The 21,690-nt window shown below is 41.6% G+C and overlaps 1 protein-coding gene across 1 annotated transcript; it reads right to left on the bottom strand.

The window, feature by feature from the left end:
• Nucleotides 1-20,434: 20,434 nt before the first annotated feature.
• On the bottom strand, nt 20,435-21,466 carry LOC124475826 (centrosome and spindle pole-associated protein 1-like). The gene is made up of 4 exons (XM_047032664.1): nt 21,389-21,466; nt 20,951-21,073; nt 20,729-20,841; nt 20,435-20,536 (listed from the first exon to the last, which is right to left on the bottom strand). Exons 1-4 carry the CDS (start codon nt 21,459-21,461, stop codon nt 20,435-20,437), a joined length of 411 nt encoding a protein of 136 aa, XP_046888620.1. The 5' UTR covers nt 21,462-21,466.
• Between the last annotated feature and the right edge of the window lie 224 nt (nt 21,467-21,690).

The following is a 21,690-nucleotide window of genomic DNA, read 5'->3' on the forward strand; positions in this document are numbered from 1 at the left end:
TGTAATTCATTGATGAGGTTAGATTGAGGGTTTCTAAATTTGGTTGTTCTATTACTTGATTTGTGTATTGTTATAATTGTAGTTTGTATACCTGTACTTTCAAACAAATCAATAATCCCCTCGTTTAAATTAGAGTAAAACAATATCCAAAAAGTAAAGCCTGTTTTCCAGAATAAGAGTCCCAAAATAAAATTAGTATAATATAGTGATAACCCCATAGATATTTTAAAAGCAGAAAAAAACCTAACTAATATGAATAAGTAGATAAAACGTAAGGAAATCAGAGAGGAAAATTAATTGCCATTTTGTTTGATTTGGGGAATTAGTATTTTCTTATTTTAGTTTTTCTTGTCATTGAGGTAATTGCCATTGTTGTTTGTTTTTTATGTTTTATTACTTGAAAAAATAAAATAAACAGAGGTAATAAAGAAACCAAATATCCTAAATAACAACAACAACAATTCTATTACCTCTGAAATATAGGGTTAGGGTTGTGGTCTGTGTGTTCCATTCTATAGAGAAAGCAGTAACATCTTTCCAAAGAGCCACCCAAATAAAAGTACCCCCCGGAATGAAATTACCCCCCGGTCAAATCCTCAAAATCTAATTAAAGTACCCCCCGGAATAAAATTGCCAAATCAGCACGCAAACTGTGTCCATATGCTATCAAAATGTGTTCCTACCAGTGTAAGTGCGCATCTTTTACTGTCACTTGCAATCAGGAATAGAAATGGACAGTAAATATACCATTGCTAGGAAAAAACTTCAATATTGTAGTTTGGAAATACATAATCATTGTTAGAAAATGTCTAAAAAGAGGCTGTCTGGTTACAAACATATGGTAGTACTTTTCCTCAAAAACTTACGGTCAATGTGACTGCAACATAACATGAAAACCAATGGAAATACAGATTATTACAAAGTAAAAAAAAGAGGCTGTCTAGTTACAAACATACATGTACAAGTACTATCACTTTTCCTAAAACAGCTTACAGTCAACATGACAACCACTACCAAATAAAGCATTGCTAGGAAAATACTTCAATGCCTGTAGCTTGGAAATACATAGTTACAAATCTGTCAGATAACAAACATGCCATGACTACTGGTATACCTCAACAAACTTATAGTAGACACGACTGCAGCGCAGCACAATTGCAGGTGCTCTGATATTTCTAATGACATAATCTCGCAGCACCTCATATTTCGCGTCTTGTGCGGCATACAATCAGTGTTGCCAGGTCCGCGGTTTTCCCGCGGAATTGGGCTACTTTTGAAGTGTTGCCGAAGGTTTATTTGTTTGTCCGCTGGTTCGGGTAGACCTATTTAGCATGCAAAATACATTAATATCTTCAAATAAAAATGTATATTTTCAATGAAATAATTTATTTATGCCCAAATCCTACCAAACTGACTCCAGATCAGCACATACACACATGGACATGGGGCACGCACACATGCACACACGCACTGTGCGTGTGCACACGTGCCTAATGCACTCAGTCTCTTGAGAAAATTTCCTGAAAACTGGTTTTAATGCTGGCATACTAAACATTTGGTGTTACTTTGTAGACATTATAATAGATTTGGCAATGAAAGCAATGCTGTTGGACTTTAAAAGCAGTGTATGTGGTTTGGCAGGGGCATATTTTGAGTTCTGATATTGGGCTGGTTTTTGGGCTGGTTTTATTGGCCATTGGGCTGATTTTGGGCTGGATTTGATTGGCCATTGGGCTGGTTTTGTCACACAGACCTGGCAACCCTGCATACAATCCTGAACTTGCACCAGTACTTGTTACACAACCTTCAAAGTATCTACTGTACTTGAGTTCGCAAATATGAAAAAGTAAATACTCTGGGATTTTTATTTGACGATGAGAGGCTCGTTGTCTATAGGTTGTGACTGTCATGCTGGTGTGCTGAATGGGAACCGTTATGTGAGTGTACAGTAGCTAGAGCTAACATCAGAGCCATAATGAGCTCTGGCCAACATTTACTAGCTTGCACTGACAACCTTCAGTTGGTAGCTAACGTTGTTTGCTAATGTAAGCTACTTGCCAGTAGCTAGCTAGCTAAGGTAGCTAACGTTTGCACATCAAAGAGTTCAAATGTATCTTCCCCTCCGAAAAAAATGCATGGAATTTTCTAAAATCACGTCTGGATTTTCCCCCAATAAATAAACGTACAGTCCAAAATAAGAACGTGCCGGGTGGATTTTTCTGATTTTTTTAAATATAAACGTATCGGTACGTTTATTAGGGAGATAAGAGGCATCTTCTGATACATTTTCCCATTAATTACATCATTATTCTCTTGTAGCGGTGTTAAAGTAAGACACTCATTACACATGGTGCTGTATCCCAACCAATAGAGGTGGGGGGAAGGTCGCTAGATCTGGCAACTTTCTAAACCCTCCTGGCGAGTTTTACTGTCAAAAGTGACTAGCGACAATTCTAGCGACTTTTTTCAGTGTTGTTGGAGACTTGTTGATGTTTCGGAAACTGACATGAAAGCACGGATAGTCTTAAACCCAATTTATACTTAGGTCGCAGACACTATTGAAAAGGTCGCCAACAGAAATGGCCTCACGGTCGACACTTTTAACCGCCAAAATACAATAAGGAGTGGGAATCAAACACAAAGTTTAAAGGCTGGTTGAAACCGTTTATTGGTAATGATACATGGGCATACTGTCTGTATTGTAAGGCTGAGTTATACGCCAAACTTTAAGACATTAAAAAGCACTTGGCAACTATTTTAAATATATCCATATCTTAATAATCAAATTCCCCAGAGTTTTCCTTGTTTCTTGCCTCTCAAACCATTCAAATAGCCAATCTTGTTGCGACTCAGCGAAACTCAATAGTATATTTAGTCATCAGCAGCTCTCCTCCGGCTCTGCAGGTAGCCTAGATACAGCCATTACAAATATGCAAATTAGGCGATGATGTAATTTAGCGACTTTTAGGAAAACCAATAGCTACTTTCTATACTGAGGAGTTGGCAACACTGGTTCAGTCCAGTTCATCATGGTAAATTGGTGCCCTCCTCCACAGGCTTTACCCTGCTCTCTCTAAAAGGCAGTCCAGCCTCCTCAGCCCAGGGACCCCTGGCCTTGGCCAGGTGGTGCCCCCAGTGTGACCCTGTCTGCTGGTTTGTAAATATGTACATATTTATTTCTGTTGGGATTTTTGTTTATTTATGTTGGGATAACTACACAGTATTAGTGTTGCCGTGGGTGAATTAGCATAATCCGGGTTGCAGGCGGGAAAGTTAGGGGTCTCGCACGGAGAAAGGGAGACTAACTGAACTAGTAGAGGAGAGACGAGACCAGAGATACAGCTATAGATTACAGTCACTGAAAAGAAAGAAAAACGAAAATATCGATTTACTTTATTAGTCTTGTGTGTGTGTGAAGATATTTACAAGTTTTTGAGCCGTTTCCGCTCTACTTCCTGAACTGTTCCCCTATATGCAATCCACTTCCGTTCTGGCGGGCTGGGTTTGTTTGCTAGCTAGCTCCGTTGTGTCCGACAAAGCACTGATATTGCAGTGGCAAAGAGGATGTTAAATTTACAACATGAAGAAAAGTAGTTCGAGAACGACGTGTGCGGTAGTTGATTGCAAACACTCGAGAAAGCACCTGAATGAGCGGTTAGATAGAGAGTGCTGCGACCAGTTTTAAAACCTAGAATCGCCTCTAGAATCGCCTCTAGCCTGTTACAGTTATACTACAGTATATGCTTATTGTTTGTAGGCTATTCACATTTTGTTGGCGTTCCTTTGACCTATTGTTGCAGTGGATTTAATAATTATACATTGATATGTGGATATAATAATTCAAACCTTTCAAAGTGCCAATACACACATCTGTATAAGCCTGAGGTGTGTAGCCAACCGGTACTTGTTTAAAGCAGTCATAACCGGGTTCATAGGAAGAATAGATAACTTCTGTCTGATACGTGTGGCATCCTTAACCAAATAATTAGCCTACATTTTGCTGAGATATTGAAGAGCTAGACAACAAATGTTCTAATGAATCACCGACTAAAGTCATCTTCTGACATTGCCTTTGCTCCGTGTTAAAAGCTACAAAATGATGGACTGGCAAAAGCTTTATAACTATAAATCTACTCTAAAATGTACTTAAAAGTATGGCAACAACGTTATTTACATTTACATTTAGCAGACGCTCTTATCCAGAACGACTTACAGTAAGTACAGGAACATTCCCCTGAGGCAAGTAGGGTGAAGTGCCTTGCCCAAGGACACAACGTCATTTGGTGTGGCCGGGAATCGAACTGGCGACTGTTAGATTACCAGCCCGATTGCCTGACCGCTCAGCCACCTGACTTGTTATCCACAAGTACATGCGACAACGTTGGCAACTTATCCAGTAGTAAATTTCAAACGACAAGTATGTCAAAGTAGTAGAACCGTGATCCCAAGCTAGCATAGACATCTTTGTGTTTACACCGGCAGACGCTGTCCAAGCCACAGCCGGCAGAAATGAAGTGCATATGTGTAGAGTTATGGCGGCCCCCTGGTTTTGGCGCGTAAACTTGTGTATAGAGAGTAGTTGAAGTGTGATTGAGGAAAAAAAAGATTTGTTATTTTACCAATAGCAACCGTTTCTGTTCATTGGTTTAGTTGTGATTGGCTAGGCTAACTGTAACCGAAGAGAAGAGAAGTCCCGACTACGATTGGTTGGAGAACTTTAGAGATACCTCGGCCGTGTCACTCAGAACCAACTTGCTACGACAGGTAGGACAAGGACCTGATTTTATTTATTTATTTTTCTACCCTAGAGCAATATGCCAGACACTTGGACCTGGACTGATCATTTTTATATTTTTTTGTTTCGAAAGACTGGTACTTTAAATCGTTTGTAGGTGCGCGTGAATTCACGCTGCCTCACTGTTTGTACATGCTGTAATTCATTAATAAGGTTAGATTGAGGGTCTCTAAATGTGGTTGTTCTATTACTTGATTTGTGTATTGTTATAATTGTTGTTTTTATACTTGTACTTTCAAACAAATCAATAATCCCCTCATTTAAATTAGAGTAAAACAATATTCAAAAAGTGAAGCCCGTTTTCCATTATAAGAGTCCCAAAATCAAATTAGTATATTATAGTAATAACCCCATAGATCTTTTAAAAGCAGGGGAAAAAAACTAATAGGAATAAATAGATGAAACGTAAGGAAATCAGAGCGGACAAATAATTGACATTTTCATTGATTTGGGGAATTACTATTTTCTTATTTTTGTGCTTCTTGTCATTGAGGTAATTGCCATTGTTGTTTTGTTTTTTTGTGTTTTATTTGTGTTTACTTGAAAAGAAAAAGGAAAACAGAGGTAATAGAGAAACCAAATATCCTAAATAACAACAACAACAATTCTAGTACCTCTGAAATATAGGGTTAGGGTTGTGTTTTATGTGTTCCATTCTATAGAGCAAACGGTACCATCTTTCCAAAGACGTTATTATTCTGATACATTTTCCCATTGATTACATTATTATTCTCTTGTTGCAGTGTTAAAGTAAGACACTCGTTAGACATGGTGCTGTATCGCAACTGATAGAGGTGGGGGGGTCACCTGCTGTTCCACTTCATCATGGTAAATTGGTGCCCTCCTCTCCACGGGCTGTACCCTTCCCAGTGTGGTGGTCCTGCTCTCTCTAAAGGGCAGTCCAGCCTCCTCAGCCCAGGGATCCCTGCCTTCGGCCAGGTGGTGCCCCCAGTGCGCCCCTGTCTGCTGGTTACTCCTGCATTTGTCAGTGGTCTGGACATGATCAAAACCTGCAAAGATCAAATATATTACAACCATGTGTATTCCATGCACGTTCATGTATGTGTTGTCTGCAATGTGCCAGCTGGTGCAGTGACTGTCTACCTGACACTGTGTTGATAGGAGGCAGTCTGTCCTCTCTCAGGATGGGCCAGGTGACTTTGGCCTTTCTCTGAGGGGTAAACAGTTTGTTATACAACATCATGTACCTGTGTGTGTGTGTGTGTGTTTGTGTAGAGTACACAACATCCTTCAAATCAATGGCTTGTGAAGCTAAAAGACCCAACAGCCACCAGAGGCCAGGGTCTTGAAATCTGTACATAACACATCCCAAACCACACCACACTGTACCTGTTGTTTTAGGCCAAGCTTATACTTATCCAGTTCAGTGAGTTGATGAAGCGTTGGCTGGTTAGGAAACACATTTCCTCTGGCATACATGGAGGTCTGGACAGGGGCAAAACCTGCAAAGATAAAGTATAACAGTCATATGCCTTGGGTGTACGTGTGTATTACATTTGCGTGAAATGATGTGATGTCTGCAGTGTGCCAGCTGGTGCAGTGACTGTCTACCTGACACTGTGTTGATAGGAGGCAGTCTGTCCTCTCTCAGGTTAGGCCTGGTGCCTTTTCTCTGAGAGGTCTCGGGGTTCAGCCAAGCTTCCTCATTCTGCCTGTGCATCTGCTTCAGGTCAGCTAGACAGGCAAGAGAGACAGTCAGACACTTTACACAGAAATATCTGCCATCAATTGAACTCCAATCAACTTAGTTTTGAGTGAGTTTGTTCTTTCAATCCCGAAACATTATCTATGAGCAGAACTAATTGCATTTGGGGTATTTTGGTACTGTATTCCAACTGATAGAGGTGGGGGGGAGGAGGTCACCTGCTGTTCCAGTTCCTCCTGATAAGTTGGCGCCCTCCGCTCAACAGGCTCCACCCTTCCCAGTCTGGTGGTCCTGCTCTCTCTATAGGGAGGTCCACCCTCCTCAGCCCAGGGACCCCTGCCCTCGGCCAGGTGTTGCCCCCAGTGCGCCCCTGTCTGCTGGTTAGCAAACAAACTGCTGGAAATGTCACTGGTCTGGACATGATCAGAACCTGCAAAGATGAAAAATATTACAACCATGTGTATTCCATGCACGTTACTGTATGTGTTAACTGCAATGTGCCAGCTGGTGCAGTGACTGTCTACCTGAGACTGTGTTGATAGGAGGCAGTCTGTCCTCTCTCAGGTTGGGCCTGGTGACTTTTCTCTGAGAAGTCTCGGGGTTCAGCCAAGCTTCCTCATTCTGCCTGTGCATCTGCTTCAGGTCAGCTAGACAGGCAAGAGAGACAGTCAGACACTTTACACAGAAATATCTGCCATCAATTGAACTCCAATCAACTTATGCAATCCTGTAGGGTGAGCCAACATGGAATGTAAGTGAAACATGCTACAACGTACTAATGAGGTCCCCTTGGGTGTCTCTGAGGGGTGCGCCGCACCCTCCCCGGCCCCATGGATCATAATTTTTTATTTCGGCCTCCTGCTTGGCCTCAGCCCGGTCCCTCTCTGCCTTCTCCAGCCTCCGGCGCTCCTGCTTCTCCTGGATCTGCAGGGATTCAAGGTTATGAAGGAATTTGGTGAGGAATACTGACTTCCCTGGAACTACATGTACCAGAGGTTTGAGGATAGACTCAGTCAGCGTACACAATGACATCATCATGAACATGAGACTTTCATCTTGCACAACTAGAATAATTCATCCTTTGTGAATAAAGATGGTCTTGTATTTACCTTTATCAGGTTATAAAAGCATAATGATTATTTCATTATGAAACAGAGTCGCTAAAGGTTCTAAATGGGAAGGATCCCCTTTGTGAATTAAAGTAACGTATAAAAAAAAAACACAAATGTATTTGGATGTACAACTGCTCTGTTTCATCTGACCAAAAGGCTACCTACTCCCTTTTCTCTACCCTTTCTGTCAAAACCTTACATGCCCACCATCACAAGGTCCACCTTGGAATTTCAGTCACCACATCTCAATTTCAACCACAACATCTCAAAGTTGATGAAGAACATTCCATGTTCTACAGTTCAGTCCACATGATGGTGAGTTTGTTCTTTCAATCCCGAAACATTATCTATGAGCAGAACTAATTGCATTTGGGGTATTTTGGTACTGTATTCCAACTGATAGAGGTGGGGGGGAGGAGGTCACCTGCTGTTCCAGTTCCTCCTGATAAGTTGGCGCCCTCCGCTCAACAGGCTCCACCCTTCCCAGTCTGGTGGTCCTGCTCTCTCTATAGGGAGGTCCACCCTCCTCAGCCCAGGGACCCCTGCCCTCGGCCAGGTGTTGCCCCCAGTGCGCCCCTGTCTGCTGGTTAGCAAACAAACTGCTGGAAATGTCACTGGTCTGGACATGATCAGAACCTGCAAAGATGAAAAATATTACAACCATGTGTATTCCATGCACGTTACTGTATGTGTTAACTGCAATGTGCCAGCTGGTGCAGTGACTGTCTACCTGAGACTGTGTTGATAGGAGGCAGTCTGTCCTCTCTCAGGTTGGGCCTGGTGACTTTTCTCTGAGAGGTCTCGGGGTTCAGCCAAGCTTCCTCATTCTGCCTGTGCATCTGCTTCAGCTCAGCTAGACAGGCAAATCATAAGAAGTGTTTTAAATACAAGATTCGAAAGTAGAAATCAGCAGACCAGCAAACATTTTTACCCCTGACCCTAACTGTTTAAAAAGTGGCTAATACAAATCATGTTACAGGGTATCCGCGGGGTCTTCAAAATATTTAAAGTTGATAAATCCATTTAGGGAAAATTAAGGCCCTTAAAAGGTATTAAAAAGTCTTAATCAAAACTCAGAGTTAAAAAAGTATGCATGAATATATTCATTTTCCTCCCCATGACTATTATAAACAACGACGTGCTCGGTCAGAGAGTCACGTATATTGCAAAATGCACGGTTAGGTGATGTGTTGCCCTCCACCTGTCGCGAAACAGACTCCAAAATGGGGAAATGTAAATTTGCGGACTCTTGGTTGGAGAAGGATGAGTTTATACAATGGCTGAAGCCTGTCCCTGAAAACAGTCTGCCGACATCAGGGTGGCTACGGGTGTTACATCAACGATACGCGCGGACGTTAACAGGTGTCTCAATACTGCGGTGAATCTCCGCTCACTGAACTCAAACATTTCTATAAACCTTGCATTTTATTCTTTAATTTATTATTTTGAGCTTTATTTCTTCCGAGGTTATCCGAGTTATGTTGTATAGTTGTGCTCTATAGATGTATTTGCAAACCACAGCTGTTTATTAAGTTTAAGTTTTTTTGCAGAAGTGGCGATGAGGTCTTAAAATATTTTGAGAAGGTCTTCAAAAAGTCTTAAAAGGTATTGAAATTAACTTCAGGATTCCTGCATATACATTTACATTTATGCATTTAGCAGACGCTTTTATCCAAAGCGACTTCCAAGAGAGAGCTTTACAAAAGAGCATAGGTCACTGATCATAACAACGAGGTAGTCCCAAACATTGCAAGCAGCCAAAACATGAAGCATACATTGTGGAAAACTAAACAAGTGCCAAAAGGGAAGACCCATAAGAGCATGCAGTTATACAAGTTTACAAATTAAAACAACATGAACAACACGAACCACAAAAAGTGCAGGACTGTACCTGTGGAAGAACAATCAATAGTAAAATATTACAAGACTTGTTACACTGTGTTAGCGGATATCATTTACTGCGCTTATCGTGTGGGGCATTTGTCGGTCTTTTCCCTGGAGCTCATTGTTGAGTGCATTCAGTTTTCCGGTCTTCTGTCAGAAAAACCCCACACTAAGGAGTGCAGTTTTTATGTCGTCTTTATTTTAAATCTTTTAAAATAGTCTCGGCAGTAATAGCCATTGCTTCCAAATCGCCATCGGTCAAAGGCTTTTAGTTTTAGCCAAAAGATGACTTAAACGAAATGATGCTTCAGTAGCAGCCTCATTTTGAGCAGAAGATTTGGTAAAAAGTGATTGCTGGGCCTTAAACTCAGATTTCAGGTCATCAACTTTCCTTGCACGTATTGCGCTCTTGAGTGGGTAGCACTAGGTTAGCTGTCTTTACATTTGAGGTGGTTGGTGTTGTGGTGCCGCTCCAGATTTCCTCTTTTGCATAGTGCACACACACTTATCTTTCACCATGGTAAATATAAACTCCTCTTCCCATTCTGGATGGAAATGGTATGTTTTAGCCTTCTTTCGTGGTGCCTTCTCCATGTTAGCTTAACAGTTAGCCTACCTCTATCATCATCAACCGAAACGTATTGAATTTTGCGACAGTTAACTTATCGGCGCTCTTCTCTCTCATTGGTCAATTTGAATATTTTGATAAAATAACAATGTTTCACAAATAAATTAATCAGATGGATCAAGAACAACTAAGAGGTGCTTGCAAAACTGAACATTAAACAGACATTATGTATTTTTTTTTGCAGTATTCTTATTTTATTTTCGGGAGCTACCGGGACAGTCACAAAGATCTACCAGTCGATCGCGATCAACGGGTTGGCGACCACTGCCTTGACAATCAATAGGTGCATTCGACATGGACTACGGCTGTATGAAACGACCGGCGAGAGTAGCCGCTTCCAGTTGGGGAGGAGTTAAAAACGGCTTTAGGTGACCGGCTGACTTGAAGCAGCCAATGGCATTCTCAGTTTCAAGGCAGTCGACTGCAGCCGGCTGTCGGCGCCGCCGGTGCTGCATGAAGTCGAATACACCCTCTGTGAAGTCGAACCAGAGCCTCTTTAAGGAGAGCCCAATTTATTTGCCTACGTCAATAAAAGTTGCCTGCAACACAAAGCTTAAATAAATGACTAATTATATAATGTAATGCCTAATTGACAGACAAAATATATAAATTACTAATTAAATGTGACACTAAATATATAAATGTTTTATGTATTTGTGTGTATATATATATATATATATATATTTACGTTTTAATGTGTTCACATTTATTTATTTATACTTACATTTATTTATTTATACTTACATTTATCCATGGTGTAACTTTCTGCAGCAAAATAAATACGTCGTCCCCCCGTCATCAAGTCAGGGGGCGGGTTAAAGCCTCTGATTGGTGAATGAACAGTATTACACACCAGGCAGACTCCACCAGTCGATCAAGCTCTCTTCAATCTAGAGGGATCCTCTAGTCTATCGCCTCACTCTACAGCTGCTAGGGGTGTGCGACACTGCACGATGTGGTATAGATCCGATACCAAGGAGTAAATACAGGGCCAGTATTGCCAATACCGATACTTTTGGCTTAGAAAAGCAGTTTTATCTACTTTCGTGTCGGGGAAAGCAATGCCTCATAATTGATTAAGTGAATGCATCATCAATATGAATATTTGAATGAACATTTAAAATGTTTCCTTTAATTAATTGTTCATGATTATGATCATAATAAAACACAGGACAACGAGTTTTGTCAAAAATACTGTTAATGTGTGCCGCTGAGTCGTGTTACTGCACGTACACGGCAACAACTCAGCCTAGCAAGGGAGGGACAAAGTGAGTTTGAGCGAAGTTAGACGGTGTTTGCACAACCACTATGATGTAAAGGGAGTTGTGTACTCAGTGTGGAATGAAACTAAAGTATCAATCTAATCACGCTATCAATCAGGCTATTGATACCAACGTTGGTATCGATAGTTGCCGGGTTTCCCAACCCAGCCACTGTCGGTCTTGAGATCAATTTGCCCACCCCTATGCTGTATCATCTCGCTGAGGATCGTGAACACATTTTCATTGATGTCTGTGTCAGTTAGGGCCAATATAATTTCTATAATTTCAGCGAAGCTCTCAATATGATGTAAAAAAGAAGTGAATTGGCAGGTGCCTACATCTCTTCAGCAACCGCTAACATTTCAACCACTGTAGCATTCAATATTTCATTCATTGAATCCGTACAAGGTAAAAAAACAAAACAAGGTGCTGCCATCTTGGAATAGTCAAAAGCAGTCGATTCAAGTTGAACCACCAATCAGAGGCTTGAATCCGCCCCCTGACTTGGTGACGTGGGACGACGGATTTATTTTGCTGCAGCGAGTTACACCGTGGATGAGGATAAATAAATAAATGTAAGGATAAATAAATAAATGTAAGTATAAATAAATAAATGTGAACACATTAAAACGTAAATATATATATATACACACAAATACATGTAACATTTATATATTTAGTGTCTCATTTAATTTGTAATTTATATATTTTGTCTGTCAATTAGGCATTACATTATATAATTAGTCATTTATTTAAGCTTTGTGTTACAATATTTATTTATTTAGTTTTGGCCCGTTTTGGCCCCTACAATCCTCCATAACTAACCGGGCACGAGCGCAAAAGTTCACATTGGCCGATAGCCGATTTACATTGAGCTGAATGAGCCATAGACTTACAGTGAATGAGCACAGGGAGAAATGGCTTGAGTTGCCTGCCTTGTTGTAGCAAATTTAGCAAATCGTTGTCACACATACATGAAATGTTGTTAATATAGTTTATTCCCGTTATTTAAAAAACAGATTTGATTTTTCGTAAAAACCTTCATGACATGATGGCAAATATATTATGTTAAGCGCGAGCATAGATTGTTGACATCTATCTTGAGCAAAGACGAAGATTAATACTTTAACTGTTAACCACAATAGGAAATGATATATATTTAAATAATATTAGTGTTGCCTTCAGAAACCTTTGTTAAATACACCCATTATTCTTTTTTTGATCGTGTCATCTAGCCAGACTGCTTTTGTGGGACAATGAAGGTCCTCAGTGATTATGTTTCACCCCCACTTACATTCAATGGAAACGTCTTGTAGCCTATGGTTCTGTGAATAAGCCCCTTTCAAAGGCAAATGTTCAATAAAGTATATTTTAGACACAGTTCTCAAGCTTTTATTTATTACATTATTACCAAGTCTTGTTAGATCACGTTATATCCATTAATAGGCGTTAGTTTTGTAGGATGAACATATAAAACACAGGCCACATTTCTACACTGATGATAAATTGAAGGCAGTGTGAATTTTCGTGGCATTTTGTTTGAATATAAAGTTGACAGTAATGGTAAGTCTGCATTATGGAAGATTTCGGTTACCAAAATAACTAAGCTTTCTTTGCCTGGCGAGAACAACGACGGAGCTGTTCACTTAAACAGTTTATTTCATCCGATACATGCGTTGGAAATCATATCGCGAAGAAAAAAAGCAACATATGTGATGAGTTCCATCTAGAATAGCCCTATATTTAGCCCTATAACCTATTTCTAAAAAACAAGTAGAAGGAATACTATACAGTGACAGAATACATTTCCGTTAAGTTTGCATCATGTCTCTAATTCTCATCGGACTTTCTGCTCATAGATTCTGCCTTAGCTCACACGTTCGTAACCATATAAATCTATGCTCGCGACTGGTTGTCGCAAAGTATGACGTGTACAGCTAGTTGCAAGCGTGCACGAGGTCTCGGAGCTAGGGAAAAAAAGAGCCACTGTTTAAAGCTAGACCGGAAGACGAAAGTGGAAATATGGCCGCGTCCAGTCTCACGCTCTCGCTTGCCTCACTGCGCCACTGAGCACTTTTCATAGAAATGAATGGGGACGCCATCTTGGAAGACAAAAGTAGCTTACTCTAGTTATATTAACTCTATGATTAAGACCATTGTACCGAATTTTGTTGCAGTTCCACCAGAGTTCCACTGGGAGTGATCGCGGTCGAGTGCAGAATGAATGGGAGTCTATGGAGCTAAACTGCTAAATTGGTCTCTTTCACTTGATTGTCGTTGAGAAATCTCAGACTTGATTGTAGTTTTTGCATGTTCAACGTGGATTACAGGTCGAAAGTTGAATGAACGAGTACTTAAGTTCTTTCGATTTCTTACAGGGTAAGTCGTTGTTGCCCATAACACGCTAGCATTCTGCTGACGAATGCTGATTGGTTAGTGAAAGACTGACTACGATAAGAGATCCCGCTTGATGGCATCCGAAGCAAAACCAGAATGTCTGAGCATTAGCAACATTAGCAACAACATTTGCAAACCGAAACTCTTTCTAGCATGTGTATTGACAGGGAGAGCCAAACATGTCAGCTGTGTTGTCGATGCCTCCAGAGAAAATTGGAAGTAACCAGAGTTTGCCGTCAAGCAGTATCTCGGGCCGTACAATGTCTATGACGTCAATGACATTTTAAAAGGCTTTTTAGACTTTTAAAGGCGACTTTTTAAAAATCTTATCACCCAACGGTGTGTATTTGCCACCCCTTTCAAATTCAGAATTCAAATTACAAGACAAAAAATTATATCCTGAGAAAAGTGGATTTTGAGGGGTCTTTGTTATGTCAATCGGTATAGCCATAGATGTATATAAAACACTAGATGTCTCGTCCGCGTTGCCGGACAACGGAGTCGAACGTCCGCACATAGCGGCCATCTTGCTACAGTCAACACTCTCACACATAACATTGTGTTGGTGCTACATGTACTCTTTAAATGACCATAACTTGTTCAATTTTCAACCAATTTTGAAACGGTTTGGGTTTTTATCAACGTCAGAGATGTAGTTATTACTTATGAATAATAATGGTATGTTATAAAAAATAAAATGTTTTAAAATAGGTACAAGATTTCCCTTTACAAATATACATCAATAAATGGTGCATGTTGAAATCCCCACCCTGTACAGAGATGCATTTATGACACTGCATACTTATGAATAATTTTAATTATAACCATGGGTTTTCATGTGAAAATAACATTAAACAGAACAGATAGGTGCAATAAATACCAGAGCAGCCAACTCTCACAGTTTCGCCGTGTGACACACGCATTTAACCCATTTCTCACGCTCTCACGCCACACCTTGTGTATCTCACGCTGAAAAGGCAAGGCCAAACAAGTAGCCAAGCTAACGTTGTAAACATTAACGGACGTTGCGCAGGTTAACCGAGTGAAGTAACATTGACAAAGTAGCAAACAGCCGTGCATGGCCGCGGGAACTAAGGGTGCTGAGGGTGCTGCAGCCCCCCCTGACATCACGAGAGTTTAAAATGATATGACTTAAAAATCCACCACCGTGGCACAGCTCCGCAGTAGCGGATTGGCAATCGGGAGCACCGGGAGAAGAATAACTATGGAAAACCAGGGTAAGAAACGTAGGGTGGGGCTGAAAAATTAAGAGACAAAAAAATCACCTTCACTAGACAAGGTTTTACCAATTGAAAAACGGCTGTTTATTTTACATGAAGCTCAACTATTTTGCGCTCAAATAAAGGCCAAATAATTTTCGGCTCGCGCGCTATGCTCGCTCGCTTTAAGGATTTAACCCCCTAACTCACATCACATTGAACACAGACTATGCTTGCATTAGCAGGGCAGCTGTGGTGGTGTATAGGGCCAGTTCTGGTGGGCCTGTCTGGATCAGGGCCAAATTTTACTCCCAGTTCCTCCCTGCCGCCCCGCAACATTAAGCCCCCGCCAGCACCCCCCTGATAAAATATGTTCCCGCGGCTATGCAGCCGTGTAAACTCGCCTTTGGGGGGAGTGAAGCTCGCAAAAGCTCGCCCGGGGGGGGCTACCAAATCTCACGCCAAGGTTTTTGGAAAAGTTGGCAGCCCTGTAGATACACACATGCACAAGGTATTTGTTATTCATGTTAAATCAATATATAGGCTACTATAACTCAGCATACAGAATGACAACATGAGGTATACTTATTCATAAAAGTGACATTTATTTGCAGTAAAAAAAGGTGCAAGATTTCCATTTACAAATATACATCAAGAAATTAGAGACTAGACTACTGTGGAGGTATACACATGGTGGAAAGAAATAAAAAATAAATAAAAAAACAGTCAAATCAATCAAAATAAATAATATTTACGATAAGGATTACCAATAACAATACATAAGAATATAAAGTAACGGGAGGTGGTGTAAATCAGTAAGTGGAAGGGAACCAAAAGTGTGGTGCAAAGATCAGTCCTGTAAAACCAAACAAAAAGTCAAAACGCCGAGGGGAGAGAAGCAGCCTCGAGCACAGACTAGGCAGGCGTTTTGTAGGCCCGTCCATAGATATACAGTGCCCTCCAAAAGTATTGGAACAGTGAGGCCAATTCCTTTATTTTTGCTGTAGACTGAAAACATTTGGGCTTGACATCAAACGATGAATGTGAAACCAGAGATCAACGTTTCAGCTTTTATTTCCAGGTATTTACATCAGGATCTGATGCACAAATTAGAAAATATCACCTTTTTGTTCGAACCCACCCATTTGTCACGTGAGCAAAAGTATTGGAACATGTGACTGACAGGTGTGTTTTGTTGCCCAGGTGTGTCCTATTACATACATTATTCAATCAATAAATACCACTGAATGTCTACACTCAGGTTCAGATTGGGTAAGATAGGTTTTGTCTATGCAGACTGTATTCAGAGGTGAAAACAACATGAAAACCAGAGCGCTGTCTTTGGGTGAAAAACAAGCAATTGTGAGTCTTAGAGAAGATGGAAAATCAATCAGAGCCATTGCAGAAACATTGGCCATAGCCAGTACAACCATTTGGAATGTCCTGAAGAAGAAGAAAACTACTGGTGTACTAAGTAACAGACGTCGAACAGGTAGACCAAGGAAAACATCAGCAGTTGATGACAGAAACATTGTGAGAGCTGTAAAGAAAGACCCTAAAACAACTGTTAGTGAGATCAGCAACAACCTCCAGATGGCAGGAGTGAAGGTATCACTATCTACTGTTCGCAGAAGACTTCATGAACAAAAGTACAAGGGCTACACCAGAAGATGCAAACCACTCATTAGCAAGAAGAATAGGAAGGCCAGGCTGGAATTTGCCAAAAAGTACAGAGATGAACCTCAAAAATTCTGGGACAAAGTTTTATGGACTGATGAGACAAAGATTAACTTTTACCAAAGTGATGGAAAGGCTAAAGTTTGGAGAAAGAAAGGAACTGCTCATGATCCCAAACACACAAGCTCATCTGTGAAACACGGTGGAGGTAATGTCATGGCTTGGGCTTGCATGGCTTCTTCTGGGACGGGCTCATTAATCTTCATTGAGGATGTAACACATGATGGCAGCAGCAAAATGAACTCGGAAGTCTACAGAAACATTTTGTCTGCCAATTTAAGGAAAGATGCAACCAAACTGATTGGCAGAGCCTTCATCATGCAGCAAGATAACGACCCAAAACACACTGCCAAAACAACAAAGGAGTTCATCAGGGGCAAGAAATGGAAGGTATTAGACTGGCCAAGTCAATCTCCAGACTTAAACCCTATAGAGCATGCATTTTACCTGCTTAAGAGGAGACTGAAGGGAGGAACCCCACAAAACAAACAACAACTGAAAGAGGCTGCAGTGAAAGCCTGGGAAAGCATCAAAAAGGAAGAATGCAAAAGTTTGGTGACGTCAATGGGTCACAGACTTGCTGCAGTTATTGAAAGCAAAGGATTTGCAACTAAATATTAAGTCTTATTCACTTAAATATGTTTTAAGTATATCTGTTCCAATACTTTTGATCACATGACAAATGGGTGGATTCAAACAAAATGTGATATTTTCTTAGTTGTGCATCAGATCCTGATGTAAATACCTGGAAATAAAAGCTGAAACGTTGATCTCTGGTCTCACGTTCATTATTTGATGTCAAGCCCAAATGTTTTCAGTCTACAGCAAAAATAAAGGAATTCGCCTCACTGTTCCAATACTTTTGGAGGGCACTGTATATATCTGTGAGCCCGTCAATCAACCTCCAATTGCACCTGAGAACTCCTGCCCTGCACACAGAGAGAGAGAGAGGCAGCAAAAATGGGCGGGCCCACAGAGAGACCCACCAGGGTCGTAACATTGAGCTAATGCCCTTTGAAAAGGACTGTTTTTATTAAGATTTTGTTGCATGTTGTTGCTCTGTAAGCTAAGTGTAGTAATTTTAGTAATGTGGTGTAGCCTTAGCTTAAAAAACAGGGACACAACTAATGTTAGTAATGTATGGTGGTGGCTGTCTATGCCATACTGTGTGTCGCTGATGTGCTCCCCGAGCACAAACACATCCTCTGACCCGATCCTCATCCGTACAATGTACATGACCTCCAGTAGTTTGATGGGCTGTGATCGTTTGAAGCTCGATGATGCCTGGCGAATGACCCACTCTGCTGCCCTGACGACCCTCACTGTACCCTCTGATGGGATCACCAGGCCTGCATTGGTTTTTAGAAACAGCAGGTGGTAGCTCTGGTCCTCGATGGCAGATGCAGCATCTGTCCCCAGGCTGGCACGGCAGACATCACAGGACAGCTTCTTCAGAGCCCCTTGCACAACAAATCCTGAAATTTGAGTTAGTATAATAATATAACATAATGATATAATAAGCATGGGGAAATTAAGGGGACATTTCGGTTATGGGCAAAATTGAAAACATTGTCTTTACCTGAGATGTCCATAAGAGCGTTGTCCACAAGACCATCAAAGCGGACGGGAAGGTAGCTGTGGTCATGTACTAGGGCAGGAATGTCAGCAAACAGGGATGGAAGATCTTCTTCTCCTGCTGCAGAGGACATATCTACAGCTTATGCAGTTTAGGCTTATGTTGACGACCGCTGGTAGGGACTCTGTCTCATCCTGTGCTGTTACATTGCCTCTGCATGATTTGACAACTCCACACCGGGCCATCAGCTTTCTAAAGATTTCTAAAGACTTGAACTGGCTGGCAGTAGGGTTGTTATTCCAGCCATTTAAAAAAAAACACCAGATATACGAGTACACAGATATTCAAAATGTTTTATGCTTAAAAAAAAGACAAATTAGAACCAGCCACCCCTGAATGATCTTTACTCATAAATTGAGTTGAATGACATAATCAAACAATTCAGTCTGTATCAGTGGTACTGAAGTACTGGAAATGCACACATTTTTCCAAATAATCAAAATAGTTTGTGACACTTCCAGGTAATGTGTATGTCTTCAGAAAACACATTTTATCAAAAAAGAAAAACATGTAGACCGACAAATTGAAAACAATACAAGCATTTTCTGAAACTTTGTGTCACTTAGTGTGCTGCTGGTAAATATAAATGATGAACCCTACCAGATGCTCTGATGCAGTTGAAGAGAAGTTCTAAGTGGTCCTGGCTGAATCCTGGCTGATTGCCTGGACAAGTCCTATCGTATTAACTCCCAAACCAGACGGGTCAGTAAGGTTTTGTAATGACTTTTGAAAGTTGAACGAAGTGTCTGAATTTGATGCATACCCAATGCCTCGTGTCGATGATTTGATAGACTCCTTAGGGTGTGCTCGCTTCCTAACTACTCTTGACCTCACAAAAGGCTACTGGCAGGTGCCCCTGACCCCGGCGTCCAAGGAGAAGACGGCTTTTGGTACACCGGAGGGGCTCTACCAGTATACCCGGCTCCCATTTGGTCTCCACGGGGCACCTGCCACGTTCCAACGCTTGATGGACCGAGTCCTTGCTCCCCACAAGAAGTACGCGGCGGCATATCTGGATGATGTGGTCATACACGGTCCAGATTGGGCCAGCCGCATACCCCAAGTGCAAGCGGTGATTGATTCGCTCAGGGAAGCAGGGCTTCCCTAAGAAGAACCCTAAGAAGTGCAGGCTAGCCTTTAGCGAGACAAACTACCTGGGGTACACTATTGGGAGAGGGTTGGTCAAGCCTCAGAAAGCCAAGTTGAGGGCCATACAGGACTGGCCCCAGCCCATCACCAAGAAGCAGATGAGGTCATTTTTAGGCCTAGCCGGCTACTAACGACGTTTTTTTAAGGATTTTGCTACCATAGCTACACCTTTAACAGAGCTGACAACCAAACAGCACTCACGAATGGTGAGGTGGAACCCTGCGGCGGAGGCGGCCTTCGTCAACCTGAAGCGACCTCTGTGCTCCTGTCCGGTACTAGTGGTGCCAGACTTCAAGAAATAATTCATTGTCCAGGCCGATGCTTCAGAGGTGGGTCTGGGTGCGGTACTCGTAGGCACATGATGGTGAGGAACATCCAATTCTCTACATAAGCAGGAAGCTACTTCCAAGAGAGAAGAACTATTCCACGGTGGAAAAGGAATGTTTTGCTGTAACCTGGGCCCTCGAATCTTTCTAAATAGTTTTGTGGTCCTCTCACCTCTTGAATGTACGCCTGTCTCTCTTTCTCATAGCGCATCCTCCCAGCAGCAATCTCCTTGTCCTCCACCTCTTTCTTTTTCTTCTCCACCTCTTTCTTCTTCTCCTCTGCAAGACGGACCAGCTCCTTGTTTTTGCCCCTTTTCTGTTGCAAGAAGAAGACCAAACTTTATTTAGCTAATTATAGCTGAGTCACAAGAACATGTCACACTCGCTTAAAATCGACCCTTACGTCAAGTGTTTATTGTCCTTACCATAAAAATCCAATTCTACTATCAAGATTGTTCAGCATTGTTATTCAAGAGTGTGTGGTCCACTTAAGATAAATTGTATACTGTAAATTGCAAAGGCATATACAGTAATGTCTGCCAAATCCCTCTTAGCCAATCAGTGCCCAGCTGACCTCCATCTCTTTGAGTTTTCGGATCTCCTTCTCCTCGTCAAACTCCCTCTAAATTTGAGCCCTCTGCTCTGCCAGCCTCCTCTCCTCCTTTGCCTCCTCCAGACGTAGCTTCTCCCTCTCCTCTGCCTCCTTAAGGTGCTTCTCCTCAATCTGGGCAGGGCCCGAAAGGTAAACAGTTTTCTATACAACATCATGTACCTGTGTGGGTGTGTGTTTGTGTACAGTACACAACATCCTTCAAATCAATGGCTTGTTGAACCTATAAGACCCAACAGCCACCAGAGGCCAGGGTCTTGAAATCTGTACATAACACATCCCAAACCATACCATACCACACTGTACCTGTTGTTTTAGGCCAAGCTTATACTTATCCAGTTCAGTGAGTTGATGAAGCGTTGGCTGGTTAGGAAACACATTTCCTCTGGCAAACATGGAGGTCTGGACAGGGGCAAAACCTGCAAAGATAAAGTAGAACAGTCATATGCATTGTGTGTACGTGTGTATTACATTCGCGTGAAATGATGTGACGTCTGCAGTGTGCCAGCTGGTGCATTGACTGTCTACCAGAGACTGTGTTGATGGGAGGCAGTCTGTCCTCCCTCAGGATGGGTCTGGTGGCTTTTTTCAGAGAGGTCTCGGGGTTCAGCCAAGCTTCCTCATTCTGCCTGTGCATCTGCTTCAGGTCAGCTAGACAGGCAAATCATAAGAAGTGTTTTAAATACAAGATTCAAAAGTAAAAATTAGCAGACCAACAAACATTTTTACCCCTGACTTCAAAACTCTTTAAAATGTGGCCCTCTACAAAGTGACTATATCAAATCATGTTATTTGTATAGCCCTTCTTACAAACAATGTAACAGAGGGCTTCACAGATCAGATGAGTACCTATATATATATATATGGGGATGAGCCTGTATCTCTCATCAATTTAACACAGATCCACTTATGCAATCCTGAAAGGTGAGCCAACAATGAAGGTAAGTGAAACATGCTACAACGTACTTATGAGGTCCCCTCGGGTGTCTCTGAGGGGTGCGCCGCACCCTCCCCGGCCCCATGGGTTGTAGTTCTTCATTTCAGCCTCCATCTTGGCCTCATTCCAGTCTCTTTCTTTCTTTTCCAGCCTCAGGTGCTCCTGCTTCTCCTGGATCTGGAGGAATTCAAGATTTTGAAGGAATATGGAATACTGACTCCCCCTGGAAACACATGTACCAGAGATTTGAGGATAGACCCAGCATAGATTGTCACATCATCATGAACATGAGACTGACTTTCACTGGGTGAGACGGTCTAAATGGGATGAA

This window comes from Hypomesus transpacificus, chromosome 13 (genome assembly GCF_021917145.1).
Source record: "Hypomesus transpacificus isolate Combined female chromosome 13, fHypTra1, whole genome shotgun sequence".
In the NCBI taxonomy this organism is placed as follows: Eukaryota; Metazoa; Chordata; class Actinopteri; order Osmeriformes; family Osmeridae; genus Hypomesus; species Hypomesus transpacificus.